General features: G+C 38.9%; 1 protein-coding gene across 1 annotated transcript in view; it reads right to left on the minus strand.

Annotated features, from left to right (window-relative positions):
• Positions 1-18,709, minus strand: part of nbeal1 (neurobeachin-like 1) — a 203,981-nt gene that overhangs the window by 84,546 nt on the left and 100,726 nt on the right. The window contains exons 17-24 of the mRNA XM_066665227.1: positions 12,151-12,236; positions 11,276-11,365; positions 6,779-6,947; positions 5,347-5,480; positions 4,461-4,620; positions 1,878-1,980; positions 1,256-1,409; positions 97-255 (exon numbers count right to left, since the gene is read on the minus strand). Coding sequence (XP_066521324.1) covers positions 97-255; positions 1,256-1,409; positions 1,878-1,980; positions 4,461-4,620; positions 5,347-5,480; positions 6,779-6,947; positions 11,276-11,365; positions 12,151-12,236 — 1,055 coding nt within the window. The remainder of the gene's footprint in view (positions 1-96; positions 256-1,255; positions 1,410-1,877; positions 1,981-4,460; positions 4,621-5,346; positions 5,481-6,778; positions 6,948-11,275; positions 11,366-12,150; positions 12,237-18,709) is intronic.

The raw sequence follows: 18,709 nt of genomic DNA on the forward strand, positions 1-18,709 counted from the left end.
TGCACTGTACCACAACAAAAGTTAAGAGATAATTCCTACCTTTATTTTAATGAAGTTTGCTGAGCCTTTTTGATTTTACAAGTGAGGGTGTTTTACCTTGAATATGAGCTCTCGAAGACGGTCTGTGTATTTGTGGTTAAGAAGAAGGGCATAGCAGGAGTCAGCCGCTCCAGGCTCAAACAGCAGCAGAAAGAGCTGGTTCCGAATAGCACTTGTGTGGAGAAGGCTCAGTAAAAGCTCTAACATACCACATAACTACAACACAGAGAAAAAAATTTAATTGGAAATTAAAGGTCCTCAAGCCGTCTTGGTCCATTTGTTTGAAATGCACCAGAGTTTGAAAGGAAGCATTCAAACACACTCTGATGAATCATACTAAGACAACAATAGCACCAGACTTTATTTTAATTGAAACAAAGCTGACAAGTATAAACACACTGTATGATACTTCTTCTGAGGCTTGGATCTTTGTCCTAAAAGGACAAAAGTACAGTGACACCTAAATATTACACCTACAAAAGATATGGGACATCCCATTCTAAATCCATATGAATCAATATGGAGTTGGTCCACCCTTTGCAGCTAGTAGAGCTATTCTTCTTGGATTACTCTTCTTTTTTGAGCATGCCTGTGTGTACAGTTGCCCATTTATCCAGAATAGATTTTGTGAGGTCAGACAGTGATATGAAGGCCTCGTTCGCAATCATCCCAAAGGTGTTTAATGTGGTTGAGGTGAGGGCTCTGTGTGGGCCAGTCAAATTCATGGGCCATCTTGAAGGCCTTCAGCAATTCTAGGTAAATCTCATCTACTTCAGGGGCCTTGCCTCTGAGAAGCTTTTCAACTATTTCAGTGAATTTATCCATTAGAAAATAGAATCTGACACCCCAGACACTTGTCCCTACTTCCTACATAGGAGTCATGTGTCTTGGGTTTAGGATTTCCTTAAACTGCTCCCTCCAATGCACATACTGTATGTATCAAACATCTTTCAGAATTTTACAGAATGTATGTTTAAAATCACAAACTGATGTAGGTGACTACAGATGGGCATTTGGTTTTATCCTATTATTGGGCATTTTGGATTTTCTGAGGCAAAAGAAAATTGTTTGTTTGTGTTTGTTTTTTAGTGCTTGAACTATCTAATAGACAATAACAATAATCTTTAGAACTTAAAGTACTTTGCATATGTCACATGATTATTCTTCTACTGTTTCTTCTTATTAGCACTATTGTGAGATATTTGTTTATCCTTACCTGATCCTCATCTCCAATAGCAGAAATGTATGAAAGAATGCTGTTGATATCTTCCTGGGTCATGCCTTTGCTGATGTAATATTTTAGAAGGCCAAAAAGAGATGCTCTAATAGTGCAAATATCATCCTTACTCAGATCTCCTTCTTTATTTCCACTATTGAAATACAGAAGAGGAAAAAGAAAAAAACAATTAGTAAAGTAAATGTTATCAATTAACACAATACCCTAGAATAATTTAGGCACATTTTTGCACAAAATTAATTGATCAGAATATAATTGTTAGTCAAATGCAGACATGCTTAAGACACCAAACATGTCTTGGCTGACAGAGAACTGTAACATTTGCTTCATTGTGTTGTGTTCTGTTCTGGTACCTGCTTGTGGTTTACTAGCTCTGTTTTAGTTCCCTTTTTGTTCACTCTGTTCGTCTCAGTTACACCCTGTTGTTTTACTCTTTCAAAAAATATCCTGCCCTTACCTCCATCCCTGTTCTCCAGCAAGAAAAATCTCCCTCAAAGTTGAAGGGAGAAACCTTAGAAGGAACCAAGACTCACAAGGTGACCCATCCTCCTCAGGTCATATTTTAAAGAAAAGTGAAGGACTTTGGGAAATATATTCTTACCCATAGTAAAGGCGTATTGTATCAAGCAGGAACTGGACTCCATATTTCTTCCTAAACTGCTTCCTACTGTCTTTGATGATGGTTGACACGTATTGGATGTGACCTTCAATATGATAAACACCATTCTTAACACAAAATAACTAAAAGCATATTCACTACACACAATCATACACACACTTTGAATTTATTGAAATAATAATCTGCAAAAATACTGCATAACTACAAACATGTTCAAAGAATTCATCCATTCATTCATTATCCGTAACCGGTTATCCAGTTCAGGGTCACGGTGTGTCCGGAGCCTACCCGGAATCATTAGGTGCAAGGCAGGAATACACCCTGGAGAATGAGCCAGTCCTTCATAGGGCAACACACACACACACATTCACACCTACGGACACTTTTGAGCAGCCAATCCACCTACCCACATGTGTTTTTGGACCGTGGGATGAAACCGGAGCACCTGGAGGAAACCCACACGGAAATGGGGAGAACACATCAAACTTCTCACAGACAGTCACCCGGAGTGGGACTTGAACCCACAACCTCTAGGTCCCTGGAGCTGTGTGACTGCGACACTACCTGCTGCGTCACTGTGCCGCCTTTCACAAAATTCACAAATCATTATAGTAATTCTGAATAAGAGCTCTGCTAAATCCCATACATGTAAAAGCAAAATATAACATTATAAATAGTGCATAACATTAAGTGAAACACAAAGCACATGAGTACACACCCACATTAGGGCTGTTCAGTATATATATATATATATTTTTTTTTAATCACAATAATCAATAATTTAATTTATTACAGAATACCACTGTCATTAATAATTCAGTTATTCATTGGGAGGCCTGATAATACAAGGAATATGTCTTGCAGTCACAAAACAAATGGTGCAGTATATTTTCTGAAACTATTCCATATAATAAATTGGTTTGAATATATTTAATATTTTTATATATTAACTAATTTCTACACAACAATTAGCATACATTTTGTTCACTCAGTTGACAACTGAAGGCACATGTAATACAATTTTTTTTAATTGTAGGTCCCATTAGGCTGAGACAAATTATAAAGGGGCATGTTAAAATCAGTATTGAAATATTTTTATATAAAGAATTCTATGATCACAGTGTTACCCCTATACAGTAATTTTTGTCCATACTATGCCATCCTAATACAACCCAATTTAAAACATGTTTAATCTATTAAAATTTCAATTTCTTTATTTTTTTTTTGCAACTCAACATTCTGTCTATTTCTAGACTTATTTGCTTATTTTACACTCTTAACCATTCTAGATCATGTTTTTTGAGCAATGCCATAAAACAACCACTTTTGGTTGTTTAAACCTTTAAAATGTTCTTCACACTCACACATCTCTTAAAGGCTAAGCACCAGTTACATGAAAGTGTCAAAAAATAAATACAGTGGAATTTAAATTCCTAACTTGTGTCTATTGATAGTCAGAAAACATGTTATTTTTTACTAATTCAAGGAATAAGGTTTAAAAGACCGTTGGTCCACCCCCCAAAGGTGTTCGGAAACTCTAATAGTCACTTGCATGTGACATAGATGGTGGACAACAACTCTAGAAGTTGCACTTAATTTAATGCAAAATGACAAAAAGGTGTGTTGTTTTGGCTGCAATAATTCAATGTACAGTGGGACATCTGTGCACAAATGGCCCAAAGATCCCAAAATATCCAGAAAATGGACTATATTTGTCAAGTTTAAATGGGCACTTTGGAAAGGACCATCCGCTCACTCTGTTATCTGTAGTGCTCATTTCACTGGTGCTTTTCCAACAATATGGGCATGTAAGGAAACCAACGAAAGGTGTTCAAGAACCTCTGTATACATGGAGGTAAACAGGGTAAGTACACTTACTTCGCCTTTTAGTTGGTGTTAGTTAACGTTAGCTTGACTTACTAAACTTGGTGGCTCATTATACTAGGCTACATAGTTGCATTACGGAGGTTTATGGTGTCTGATGAATTCGAGTTCGACTTCGATCACATTTACAAGAGTAACGGTACCTCTAAATTTGAGTTTAGCTTATTGCTAGGCTATTGTCATGAATAATGTTGGTTATTTAGCTAGCTAGATACTGTCATAACAGTCAGTCATAATGGTGTTTTACCGCGGCGTTGTTCAGCTGTTGTCCACCAGTGACGTCACAGATGTGTTCAAGAATTTCCGTAGCGAGCTCGGGTTTTTCCGTCAATTTAATAAAATTGTCAGTTTTAAAGCAAATTAAGCATGCTATTTTCATTTTAATTCATACTTATATATGTCAGTAACTAAAATAATGTGAAATATTCATGGAGGTCCATTAAGTGGTGCTTAGCCTTTAAGCAAATCTGTTTTTTATGGACCCAGAAGTGATTCTTCTATGGCTTCACTCAAATAACACTTTGTAGCACCTTCATTTTTAAGAGTTTAAGCAACTTTGTAAAGGGAAATATACTACTATTGCCTGTGGCTTAAAAAATAAAATTATCTTTAAAGGCCTATAGTTTATTTATTTTTTAACACAGAAAACACACACACACACACACACACACACAGACACACCTATTCGTAGGGGGAAGTCTCCTTGGTTCCAGATGTTGAAGTTGAAAAGTAGGTGCGTGTGGAGCTGCTGAAGAAGCTGTGAGTTCTTCTCACAGCTAATTTGCTCAACCAGCAACTGTACGGCAACTAACACGCTCACATCCATCTTGCATGCAGGCACCTACCCCACCCCCAACACACACACGCAAACACAAACAGAAATCATACCCAAAATAAATCATAACCAAATTATAGTACAGTATATAATACAGTAAATGAAAAAGAAAGTAAAAAAAATAAATATAAAAAACAAAAATAAACAGGTAGCACCCATATACGAAAAATACACAGAAAGAAACTAGTGCCATTATCATACGTCTTGGGTGACCTATATATACTGTATGTCTGTATATATATATGTATGCATATCATTTAAAACACATTTGAATATGGTGGGACACATGCGAACACATATAATGTAAAAGTTAATGCTCCTTAATGCATCTCCAACGCTAACAAAATCTAATGAGCTATATCATCACCACAGAGTCAAATAGCTTCACTCTTTGTCTTCTTCCCATTTGTTTACATTTTACCATTTTTAAGCCAACTAAATATTTGTTATAGCCCTAACTTGCACACAAATGTGTTAACAAGGGACTTTGTTGTCTGACAAAAGAAAAATGACATGTTTTCTGTTTCCTTGCACCTGAAAAATAAAATACAAAAACCCAATCATAAGTAGGGCATCCAACCATCATTATAAACACTTGACACCCATAGAAATGTCAGGACACTTGAGATGTTAATATCAGGTATGAACAGGGGTTGATAGTGATACAGAGACACAGAGACAGAAAGAGATAAACATGGTATAGGGACAGATAGAAGGTGCTAAATCTTTCACCTTCTGCAGTAGTACCCCCAGAGTAGCCGCTCCGTGGCAGTGCAGCAGTGTTTCCTGGTTTACAGTGTGTCTTTGCAGAAAGTGCTTTATTACCAAAAGAAAAGTGGCCACAAGATTCTTCTCCAACCGGGCCTCTGAACAACCACACAGACACACAAAGCTGCATTTAGAATAGCTCCTATTAATGTGATGACTGAGTAAACATCATATTATACAGGTTTTTGCATCATTTTAAAGGGGACATATTAAGCAAAACTCACATTTTGCATGCTTTTGTATTTACACTTGGGTCTCTACTGTTCCTATAAGCAATCCTAGCACACACACACACACAAAAAAAAAAAAATTCTGTGAGTTGAAAGAATCACATGAGCTGTTAGGATGGCTCCCTTGTTGTGATGTAACACTAAGGAAATTTGCATAACACCACCCTGGCATTCGTGAAATTTTTGTGCAGGCAGAGCCAGACCACCCATTACGCTCACAAATTAAAGGCCCCCTTGTCTCAAGTTAGGGAGAGTTTGTGTATCATCAGAAGATGACGAGAAACTATCCTTCAGGAAATTAAAAGAGGAAAAAACACTCCAGTCCATTGAGTTCTTTGACGTTTCAGTTTCACCTTAATGCTTTCGCTATATTCACACAATCACACTAACACCAGCATATTTGATGTTTTCGTTAAACACCTTAAACAGTGAAGCCGTTACAGAGCCGTGTCCAGAGCCCTGGACAAAACTACTGCATTATTTAAGGTGACACAAACTTCACGCTGGAGAATAAACAGCTACTTTTGCTTCTTTATCTTCTATTCCACCTTAAGAACTGCAGCTTAAGTCAGACAAATGCTGATTTGGATGCAGGAGGGTTGATCACCATGTTAAACCTGTTTATATATTGTTTTTTTGAATAAATATTGTTCTGTATATGGCTGGCTGTTTATTCTTAAGCCAAAAAAGGAGGGAGAGTACTTGTGGAAAGTCAGGTGCAACTGTCAAAAATGATCCCATTTTGGCCTCAGGGGGCCCAGGAAAGTCTGAACTGGCTTTGTGTGCAGGTGGCTACTCTTCTTCTTGTTCTGGGTCTGACTGAGTATAGTGCAGTAAACTCTCGGTGTAACATGGCCAGCAACAGCTTATTTGCATAAAAGTGACAGAGCCCTTAAATGGCTCATTCTGATAGAGACTAAAACTGGCAAGAATAGAGCTGGTGATATCTCTTTATTTTAGAGTGATTTTGTTCAAAGAACTTCATGATAATATTTTGTATTGCCCATAGACCTATTCTAACTTGTTTAAAAAGGAGGTATAATATGTCCCCTTTAAGTAAATTTTTATGGCTTAGGAAGATGTGTTATATTTGTATATACCAATACTCTCAATTTCTGTACAATTATAAGAAAGGTATAAGTAGTATCTCTAATAGAAGCACAGACCTGAGGTTCTGTTTGATTGAAGTATGACCCAGTCTCCATCAGCAGGTGTAGCTGCCTCCGGGGTGATGAAATCTGATCCTGAGCTGTCAGCAGGGTCTGGGGTCAGCAGGCTCAGCTGTTCCAGAATGGGGAAAAGCACAGGAAGCCCTCCAACACAGTTAATCATATCCTACAAAGAGAGAGAATTTCTGTATTCATGTCTTCTTCATGTGTAAGAGTGTGAGGCCATGATTAAGCATGTGCTTATATGTGAGTGATGTGTATGTGTATATACAATCCCCATTTCTAAAAAAATTAAGATGCTGTGCAAAATATAAGTTCAAACAGAATGCAATGATAGGCAAATCATTTAAACTACATATTTATTTGAAAACAGTTGTGAAGGGTATTTTTAAATGTGTGTGTTTCTTTAACAAATATGTGTGCTCATTGAATCACTAGCATTTAGTATTCATCCATCCATCCATTATCTGTAACCGCTTATCCAATTTAGGGTCACGGGGGGTCCAGAGCCTACCTGGAATCATTGGGCGCAAGGCGGGAATACACCCTGGAGGGGGCGCCAGTCCTTCACAGGGCAACACAGACACACACACATTCACTCACACACTCACACCTACGGACACTTTCGAGTCGCCAATCCACCTGCAACGTGTGTTTTTGGACTGTGGGAGGAAACCGGAGCACCCGGAGGAAACCCACACAGACACGGGGAGAACACACCAACTCCTCACAGACAGTCACCCGGAGCGGGAATCGAACTCACAACCTCCAGGCCCCTGGAGCTGTGTGACTGCATTTAGTATTAATCACTAATAATTAGTAGTAATCACTGATAATTAGTAAAGGTCTTTGTTTTATATAAAAATCAGCAGTTTTATGAAATGTATGTTGCATTATTCTGTCTTTAAACTTGGTTTCACCAACTAAGTCTTTAGTAGAAAAGGAATTTGATGGGAGTACACGGGAGTGCAGCTTGAAAGAGTTACACTCCTGCATCCAAGGTATCAAGAACGTTTTTTGTTTCAAAGATCACGGGATGTAGCTGGTTCCTAGAACTTTGTTTCAATATAAAAACTGTTATCTCTTTCTCTCTGATAGGTGACTCAACTAAGAAAGTAGGTTTTTTGTTCTCTGTCTCAGAGCAGAGTGGGGCAGAACAGAGTAGAGGGTTAGTGCATGCTTTTAGCTGCTCTCAATAAATGTTACTCAAAGACCAATTTCACTCTCATTTATCATTAGTTGATAATTTCCATGACACAGTACAAAGACAAAATTTCAAATTTTGAAACTGAGAAATTCATTTTTAAATAATTTATGCCTGTTTTTAAATTGATGCCAGCAAAACATTTCTGCATACGCAAACATACAATGCTTCAGGCTCTGACCAAAAAGACATTTCAGTCTGTTCCTTCCAAAGCACTTTCATATTTGAATCAAACGGAATAAGACTGGTGTTTTACTGCAGCACTGCTTCCCATAACCTCAATTTTCTTTCCAAATGAGTGTGAAAACCAGGGTATAAATTTGAGATGTAAAAGAATATTAAAAAATGACCTGTTTCCAGGCTCTTGCAAACAATCCAGCTCCAAAGAGGACACAATGGTTTCCCTGATCTATATTTAAACAGCTTCTGACCAACATGGACAATATAACATTGATAAGGAATTACTAAGAAAGTTCTTGTGTTTGTTTAGAAAAATACTTAATACCAATTTCCACAAGACTTATTTTCTCATATATGAGTGAAGTTTCTCATGTTTTTTGTTTCCCAATATTTTTAGAAAACAAAAATGCTTTGACCAGGTGGTTTCCACCTCAAATTCAAGACCTAAAATTAAAATGAAAATTCTTGTCCAGGAGATCACTAGTCCAGTTACATGAATTCCAGTGAAGCCATTCAGAGTTGTATTGCCAAGGATATGTATTGGAAAACAAATAAGAAATTAACCCAAATTATACCTGCTGTGTGAACTTAGCCATAGGGAATAGCTGTAATAATAATAATAATAATAAATTACATTTATACAGCGCTTTTCAAGAACCAAAAGACACTTACAAGTTACAGGTGATGTAGCAACAGACAGAAAACAAAGAAAACGTGAAAAACAAAAAACAAAAAGCAAAACATTTATGGCACTGGGAGGTTGGATGCAAGGGAGAGTATTAAGCTGGGACCTAAAAGAAGATAGAGAGTTTAACTGCTGCATTTGTGATGGAAGAGAGTTCCAGAGACGGGGATCGACTCCAAATGAAAGCCCGGTCTCCTAGGTTGCGAAGCGATAATGAGTAGTCGGCCAGTGGTGGAAGATCTAAGGGTGCAGGATTGTCTATAGGGCTGAAGAAGGTCTGAGTGGTAGGAAGGGGTAATTTTTTAAGGCTTTGGACACGAGCAACAGGATTTTAAACTGAATACAGTATCTAACAGGGAGCCATTGAAGATTATAAAGGACAGGTGTGTTGTGTTGATGTGTGCAGGTGTGGGTGAGAAGGCGGGCTGCTGAGTAAACTGGTAAACTGAGGTGCCGGTGATGTTGTCACGCTGAAGACACGCGATCACTCAGGTTTGTTGACTGTGGACCGAGGGGCTTGCTAGTGTTTCAGGCGGCCTTCCAGTCTGTGTTACCTGGTGGTTGTACTAAGATCTGCCTAGTCTCTTGCTACACTAATACAATATTTATAGTCCCTATAATTCACAAATACAAACCAAAATAATGAAACCTCTCTACTCCCTTTGAGTTAATGACTGCCCTCCTGTCCGAAGGGATGCTAATGGAAGACTGGCAGGTGGAGGCCCCTGCTTGAGTCTAGTTATCTGCCCTCCATTCCCAGTATCGGCTACAATCCATACCTTCAAACCATACTTCTGGCGCCTGCCATCCCATAGCAACTGCTCCTGGATATTTGATGGTACTGATACAGCAAACCTTTACTAAGGACTTCTACTACCTACTACCAGACTGCAAGGCTGATTTTATCTGTAGTTTATATTAAAACTCTGTTGTTTATAATTTCTTAGACCAGAAGAGGATGGCTCCCCCTTGTGTTTCTTCATTCCTTTCAAGGTTTCTTCCTCCAGCTTTTTTTTTTCAATTCTAAAATTCTGTAAAGCTGGTTTGTGACACAATCATGCTCTACAAATAAATCTGACTTCACTTGGAGCCCACACTGGAACCATTTCTTGAATTAACAGGGGAGTCATCCTCCCTCTCTTGATCTTCTTAGCTTGCGGAGAAAGTAGAGCCGTTGGTGAGCCTTCTTGGTGATGCTGTGTTGATGGTCCAGGAGAGGTCCTCTGTGACGTGCACACCCAGGAACTTGGTGCTGCTCACCCTCTCCACAGCAGCACCGTTGATGGATAGAGGGGCATGTTGTGTGTGGGTTCTCATGAAGTCCACAACTATCTCCTTGGTCTTCTCAGTGTTCAGAGAGAGATTGTTGTGTTTGCATCAAGAGGCCAGCCGGCTCACCTCGCTCCTGTAGTGTGACTCATCGTTGTTGCTGATGAGGCCTACCACAGTCGTGTCATCCGCAAACTTGATGAAGAGGTTGGAGGTGTGTGATGGAAAGCAGTCGTGGGTTAGCAGAGTGAACAGAAAGGGGATCAGCACACATCCTTGGGGAGCCCCCGTGTTCAGAGTGATGGTGCTAGACAAGTTACTGCCCACCCGTACTGCCTGTGGTCTTCCAGTCAGGAAGTCAAGCAGCCAGTTGCACAGTGATGTGTTCTGTCCCAGTCTGTCCAGTTTCTAAATGAGTTGTTGGGGGATGATTGTGTTGAGTAGTTCCCCTGTTTCCCTGCATAATTATTTATTCCTATTTCACCTTGCTCTTCAATGATCAGGGCCACAATAGAGCAGGTATGATTTGGGTGGTGGAGCATTCTCTGCATTCAGTGACATTTAGTGTTGTGCTGGTGTGAGTGAATCAGGTACAGCAGTGCTGCTTGAGTTTTTAAATACTGTGTAACACTCAATGTCTTATGTCTTAGACACACTTACCTCATTGGTCCACATTGAATATGTAAAGTCAGAGACAGCAGCTAATCTGTTGCTGTACATTTTGTGTTGGTTGTCCTCTAATCCTTCAACAGTGGACACAGGACGCTACCCACAAGATGCTGTTGGCTAGGATTTTTTTGGTTGGGGTACTATGCTCAGCCAAACAGTGACTTTGGGTGTTACCAAGTGTTTTGCTAGCACCAAATTGAAATTGGGTACATATTTATAAAAAACATGTACATTTCTTAATTTCAACATCTGAAATGTCATTCTCAATTAAATATAGGGGTTAAATGATTCACATAATTGTAATACAATATGTTACTATTTACATTTTGCTCAGTGGACCAACTATTCAAGAAATGGGGTTTGGATATTCAATTGACAAAAAAATTGTATGCAAATGAATATAAATGTGTTAGTTTGTCTGTGTGGAACAACAAAGACAAATACAAGCCCTGCAGTAAGATGTAGGATTATTTCTTCCACACTGTACCTTAACATCCCAGTTGACAACTTTATTTCCTGTGAGGCGTCCATGCAGCAGGTTTGGGGACAGATCATAACAGATTGTGTTCCTACAGGCCTGTAGTAAGGGGAAAACTATATTTTATTATAGTTTATTTGCAAGTATGTCAGCTTGAAATTATTAAAAATCATCATGCTATATATTAATTTAATCAAAATGTTCATTGTCAAAAACCTATAGGAATTAGATCACAGGTACCATTTTGAAGATGCAAGTTCTGCAATGATACAATATGCAATAGTAATATAGTCAAACATTCTACCATGTCCAAACTAATGAATGTAATTCACCATATGCATGAGTGCATCACAAATCATTTAACCAATTGGTAACACTTAAGAACAAGACTACACTTATAATAATATAAGTAACACAAATAGAATGGGTAACAGTGACCTTATTTGCTAAATAGTGAACTCACATCCATCTCTACTATTAAACCTCAGTTCTCATTCTTTGTCTTCTCCATCAAACGACATTAAGCCTACCAGCTTCAACACATATTTGTTAACAGGTTTAACCATTTAACAACCAAGTTAAATCAATTAACCACCAATGGAATAGACACTGATGATAATGTGGTGCACGTTTACATCTGAAATGACTAAATTCATTCATATCCTCAAGAATTAGCTAATTCTTTACCTTGACATTTTCTGTAAGTTATCTGACACTAGGTTTCTGTTGCCTTTTATATCTCAGTCTTAAAAGTGATTGTTAATGATGTGAGTTGTTTACAACCCAATTAATAACCATGTAATAAACTGATTTTAAGCCATTTATATGCCTTTATTTTATAAAGTGGTACCATCAAAACTTGATTGGAAGTGTGTAACACTCACCTTAGGAGTGTAATGTAGGAGGAGTTTTGAGTAAAGCTCTCCCAGCTCTGCCTCCTGACTTTTAAAGGGTGATATACAATTTGGACCTGAAACGAAAAACATCACTGTCAATATTGACAGCTGTCAAATGTCTTTAAAATATAAACCCAGTGTGTTCAAAGCAAAGCATCCTGGGAAAATTGATCCTTGATCCTGAAAAAAATAGAAACTTTATTCAAAACATAAAACCTTAATTCAAACACTGTTGTGTAGGTCTTAAACATGGCTTTTTATGGAATTCATCCTTTTAGGGTAGTACAAAAGCAAATACAAAAGTACACTTAACATGCATTTCCTAAAAGAAAAAAAATCAGTGCTTGCAAAAAGGAAAAAAAAACAAAAACATTATTGCTAGTGGTTAAAAGCAGCTTGGCAGCTGCTATGTAACACCAAGTCATTGCTAATGTGTTCATAATTAGTTGGAAGTTGGCTTGGTGGTCTCGATCATATCCTATGTGCCTGCTATGGTGACGCTAGACAATTGCTATGGTATCCAAGGTGTTTGCTAAGGAGCAGTTACGTGGTTGCTACAGTTGCTATCTTAGATAGCTGCTAAAGTGTTAATTGCTTACTCCTGTGGTTTTAAGTGGTTGCTCTGCAGTTGCTGTGGTAAATAAATTGAACATAAATAAAGTGAACAAATGTATTAAAAAAAAAAACTATCTTACAAATGACAAAACACCAGTGGTGGACAGTAATGAATTAAATGTAATTTGTTACTGTACTTAAGTCGTTTTTTCGTGTATCTGTACTTCAGTGATGCTTCACTGAATTGTGGAGAACTAAGGAGAATAAAACCTTGGTTGATGCTACACTCTGCTCAGCACTGCAGAAAATGCACTATGTAACTTTTGGGGGAGGGTAGGAATATACTCAGGAGACAACGACCTCTGTTGGTTTGGAGGGCAGCACCTTGGGTCTATGTAATAATTGATAAAAAATCATTAATTGTATTTAATCTTTGGCCATTTCTGCTGTGTTCATCCATGACAGACTAATTAATGACATTCTATTAAAAGATTGGGAGTGACACTAGAGTCTTTTCACCTACAATGTGTTAAATATGAGTCTTGTTACAAAAATTATATTAGGACATTAGCGCCAGTCATGGTACTTTTACTTTCAATACTTAAGTACATTTAAAGGTAAATAATTTTGTACTTTTACTCAAGTGGAAATGTACAACGAAGATGACTTCTTTTACTGGAGTAATATTTAACCTTAAGTACCTCCTTGAGTAACTCAAGTACATGGTTTGTATACTTTGTACAACACTGCAAAACACCAGCTTCGGAGAGGAGTGACTGGGAGCAACTGCCTGCCTGATCTGAACCTGAGCGGTGTGATGTTACTGGACTTGTGTACTAGTCATAGTTTGTCCATAACAAAATCATGTTTGAACACAACGTTGCTCATAAGTGTACTTGGTACCAGAGCACCTTGGGCAAAAGGTCAATGATTGACTTTGTGGTCGTGTCTTGTGATCTGAGGACATATGTTTTGAATACTCAGGTAAAAAGTGAGTCAGGTAAAAAGCTGAGCTGTCAACTGATCACCATCTGGTGGTGGGTTGGATCAGCTTCCGGACAGACCTGGTAGGCCCTAAGGTATAGTGAGGATATGCTGGGAAAGGCTGGCAGAGCACTCCACAGGGTTTCACCTCTCACCTCAGAGAGGACTTTTCACATGATCTGGAGGAAGTAGGGGGGCATTAAGTCTGAATGGACCCTTTTCTGGACTTCCATTGTGAAAGAGGCTGCATATAGCTGTGGTCAAAAGCTGGTCAGTGTCTGTTATGGTAGCAACTCAAGAACCCATTGGTGGACACTGGGGGTAAGGGAAGCTGTCAAGCAGAAAAAGGAAACTTTTCGAGCATGACTTGCTCAAAATGTTAATGGTATCTCAGGTGGTTGCTAATAATATAAGTAATGTATGTAGTTATGCAAGTGTTACATGACACTACCTACTGTATCCCAGATTACAGACTATAGTATCCCTAGCGCTTGATAAGATTAAAGAAAAAAATTCTTCTGTCTGAAACATTTTTTCAAGGATTCCTATAGGTTTTCAAGTAAAACATGTAGAGGCAGTGTTTACACACCCTGTGCCTTCAACCCTTTGCTAAACAAGCTAAATAGTATTTCTACACTGTGGTAAGTAACAAAACAATTTTAAGGGAAGAAAAATAATTTTAACAGTTTTCTTATTCTTTGCCTGTGTGATTTTTCAAGTCCTGGCCTCACAGAAAAGCCTGATGATAGAGTAGAGCATCTGTGGCTGTTATGCCGGGTCTTCTGCTGGTTTATTGGACTAAGCAACTTCTGAATCACAGAGCGGAGGACTCTCACGAGAAATGGGTAATGCTTAAAGGCACATAGCTCACAGGTGAATGGTTGCCTAGACAAAACATTAACATTATGTGGCAGACATCTGCTGCTGTACATTTTATGAATTCTTGCAAATTGTCATTCATTCTTCACGTCGCAGTAGGTCTGGAGCCTACCCAGAATCACTGTACACACCTTGGAAGGGGTGCCACTTCTTTGCAGGGCAATACACACACATTCAGTCACACTTATGGACAATTTTGAGTAGCCAATCCACCTACCAACTGGTTTTTGGACCATGGGAGGAAACCGAAGCACCCAGAGGAAACCATGCGAACACGTGTAGAACACACTCCTCCACAGACAAACTCCTCACAGACAACCACCTAAAGCGAAGCTCAAGCCAACAACCACAGAACCCTGGAGCTGTGTGACTGTTTATTACAATTTTATATATAATAAATTTTTTTTTTCTTTTTAGGAGGCATGGTTGTGCAGCAGGTAGTGTCGCAGTCACACGGCTCCAGGGGCTTTGAGGTTGTGGGTTCGATTCCCGCTCCGGGTGACTGTCTGTGAGGAGTTGGTGTGTTCTCCCTGTGTCCGCGTGGGTTTCCTCTGGGTGCTCCGGTTTCCTCCCACAGTCCAAAAACACACGTTGGTAGGTGGATTGATGATTTAAAAGTGTCCCTAGGTGTGAATGTGTTTGTCTGTGCTGCCCTGTGAATGACTGGCGCCCCCTCCAGGGTGTATTCCCAGCTTGCGCCCAATGACTCCAGGTATGCTCTGGACCCACCGCGACCCTGAACTAAGCGGTTACAGATAATGAATGAATGAATGAATATTTTTCTTTTTAATTTTGATCTAGGGTTATTGCTTAATTTCTCTGCCCTACTTTGGTGCAAATGTTTATTTTCCTATTGCACCACACATTTTACACATATCAGAGATAGACAGAAAGATTCTTTTTGGCTATAGTTTATTATTTTATTATTATTTAATATTAAATAAACAAATAAAACTTGCAATGTTTGCCTTTATCTTGGACTTAGTACAATATATCAATATATTGCATTTATGAAAGTTTTTGTAGTGTTTGGGGTTTCAGTCAGCATGCTATAGTTTATATAAAAAAATAACCTGGACAAGCAATGAGACCCGTTTTTTTTTCAAATATTGTAAAAAAAAATAATTATATAACAAACAACAAAATTTTAGCTTCTGATGAGTCCTGGAACAATAAAAAAAAAATGAAGAAAAATGTCTTAGCCATAATGTGACCAAAAACAACATAATCTAATGAATGACACAATGGCTTCGGATGAATGTTTAGATTTATTAGGTTTATTTGTGTTATGTTTTAGTGTTTGGTGCTGTTTGTTTTTTAGCCGACATAATACAGAATCAACCCACGCTGCCTGTGTGACAATCCAGAGAGAAGAGCGAGAGAGAGATTAGTCAGAGTACTTTATTTTTGGCTATAGTTTATTTTAGAATCAGGTTTTGTTTCTTTGTATATTGGACCTTGATTTATTGGTTGATTTCTCTGTACTTTGTTGGTGAAAATGTTTCCTTTCTTACTGAACTATGCAGAACCCACTATTTGGCTGGCATCACGCAAACGAGCATTCACAAACATGCACATACCCTGCTATTCACGCATGATGCCTTTGCACCATATTATTGCTAGACCTTGTCTCCTGTGAAATACCAGCTTCAGACGAGAGTGAGTCTATATGACATGTTTTAGTGTTTGGCCGCTGTTTGTAATTTAGCCATTATGTGCATCCAGATTTTTTTTTTTTAAACATAAATGGGCATGATGGCTACAAACAACCAATGCTTAGGCCAACTCCAACTCCCATCTGAAGCCCAGAGGGCAACCTGTCGCTCCCCGCCCCATCCCCCGCTTAGCGCTCCTACTTAGCAAAACAATAGGTACTAACTGCTTCACAGCAGGGGTGTGGAGGATCTTTGCCTTATGAAAAAAAAACCTTTATCTTTCTAGCTTTTAGTGTTATGTTGTTAAGGGGTAACCTGGTGGTTGGGATGTATTCCTGGTAGTTCCTAAGTGGTAGCAAGGAAAATGCAATCAAATACAAGGTAGCTGCTAAGGTGCTTAGATAGGTAGATAGACAGACAGATAGATAGATAGACACAAAAAAAAGTGTGCATGGAACCTACATAACCGGACTATGTTCGGCTCTTTTGGTTTTCCACTACCCAAATCTCCCAGCTAACAGGATATATTCCCACAAATTTGGCTAACTTTACCTACAAGTTCTAATAAAGTTTTAAAGAAAAGGTTTTAGGCTAATATTCAAAGAACATTTTGTACGGTACTGTACTGGTCATTGACTGCACTAAATTCTCTGTAAACTATTTTTACACTGTACATAATTGTATATTATATTGGATTATACATTCTGCACATTTAATTAATGTTAACACATCCAACCCTCCTTTGGTAACCCAACCTGTAAATTAGTTATCTGCATATCATGTTTATAGTATTTATATATCCATTGTATATCATGTCTAGAGCATTTTTCTACTCCATCTGCACATCATGTTTTTCGCCAAACTATGTTTATTACTTTATAATATATAATATATTCACATGTATATTTGTCCATATGCATGCCTATATCTTCTATATATGTACATTCTGCACTTACTGCTTACTGCACTCTGGTTAGATGCTAAACTATATTTCATTGCCTTGTACTTGTACATGTGTAATGATAATAAAGTCATTCTTCTAATCTAATCTAATCTAATACTCAGAGGTGGTACAAGGTAGAAAACACCCAGATACCCCGGACATGGTAAAGATATGAAAATTGCTCTACCTTTTTAAATTTATTATGCCATGGAGGTCTTAACTTGGAATCATACTCAAAATAAAAGTGGAAAATCAAATTACAGGAAGATCCAAATCTGGTGGAAATTCCTCAAGACAAGTTAAAATGAGACTTAGTAGTGTGTTTGTCCTCCCTACAATGAGGCAGCGTATGTTCTCCTGAGGGATGTCCTCCCAGACCTGGATTAAAGCATCAGTCAACTCCTGGACAGTCTGTGGTGCAACATGGTGTTGGTGGATGGAATAAGAGATGATGTTCCAGATGTGCTCAATTGGACTCAGGAATGAGGAACAGGCAGGCCAGTCCATATGCCTTCAGCCACATAAAGCCTGGCATTGCGATGCATCAGAAGGAACCCACTGCACCAGCATATGGTCTCACAATGGGTCTGACGATCTCATCCCGGTACCTAATGGCAGTCAGGGTACCTTAGGCTAGCACATGGAGGGCTGTGTAGTCCTCCAAAGAAATGGATCCCCTCACCATTACTCTGCCCACTGCCAAACAGGTCATGCTGGAGAATGTTGCATGCAGAAGAATGTTCTCCACAGCATCTCCAGACTCTTGTCACATGCTCAGTGTGAATCTGCTCTTATCAGTGAAGAGCATAGGAGGCCAGTGGCGAATTTGCCAATCTTTGTGTTCTCTGGCAAATGCCAATCGCCCTTCATGGTGTTGGGCTGTAAGAACAAGACGCACTTGTGGACAACAGGTCCTCATACCACCCTCATGGAGCATGTTTCTGACAGTTTGCGCAGAAACATGGATATTAGGAGCCTGCTAGAGGTCATTTTGCAGGGCTCTGGCACTGCTCCTCCTGTTCCTCCTTACACAAAGGAGGAGGTAGTGGTCCTGCTGCTGGTTTGTTGCCCTCCTATGGCCCCCTACACATCTCCTGGTGTACTGGCCTGTTTCCTTGTTTTTCCTCCATGCTCTGGACACTGTGCTGACGGACACAGTAAACCTTGCCACAGCACACATTGATGTGCCATCCTGGATGAGCTGCACTACCTGAGCAACTTCTGTGAGTTGTAGACACCACCTCATGTTACCTCTAGGGGTGAGAGCACTGACAAAATGCAAATTGACCAAAACATCAGCCAGAAATGATGAGAACAGGGAAATGGTCTATGGTCATCATCTGTAGAACCACTCCTTTATAGGGGTTGTCTTGCTATATACCTTTTACCTGTCTGTTCCTGCACAACAACAGGTGAAATTGATTCACAATCAGTGTTGCTTCCTAATTGGACAGTTGATGTCACAGAAGTGTGATTGACTTGGACTTACATTGTGTTGTTTAAGTGTTCCCTTTATTTTTTGAGCAGTGTA

The sequence above is a fragment of the Hoplias malabaricus genome, chromosome 3 (assembly GCF_029633855.1).
Source record: "Hoplias malabaricus isolate fHopMal1 chromosome 3, fHopMal1.hap1, whole genome shotgun sequence".
NCBI classification, from domain to species: domain Eukaryota; kingdom Metazoa; phylum Chordata; class Actinopteri; order Characiformes; family Erythrinidae; genus Hoplias; species Hoplias malabaricus.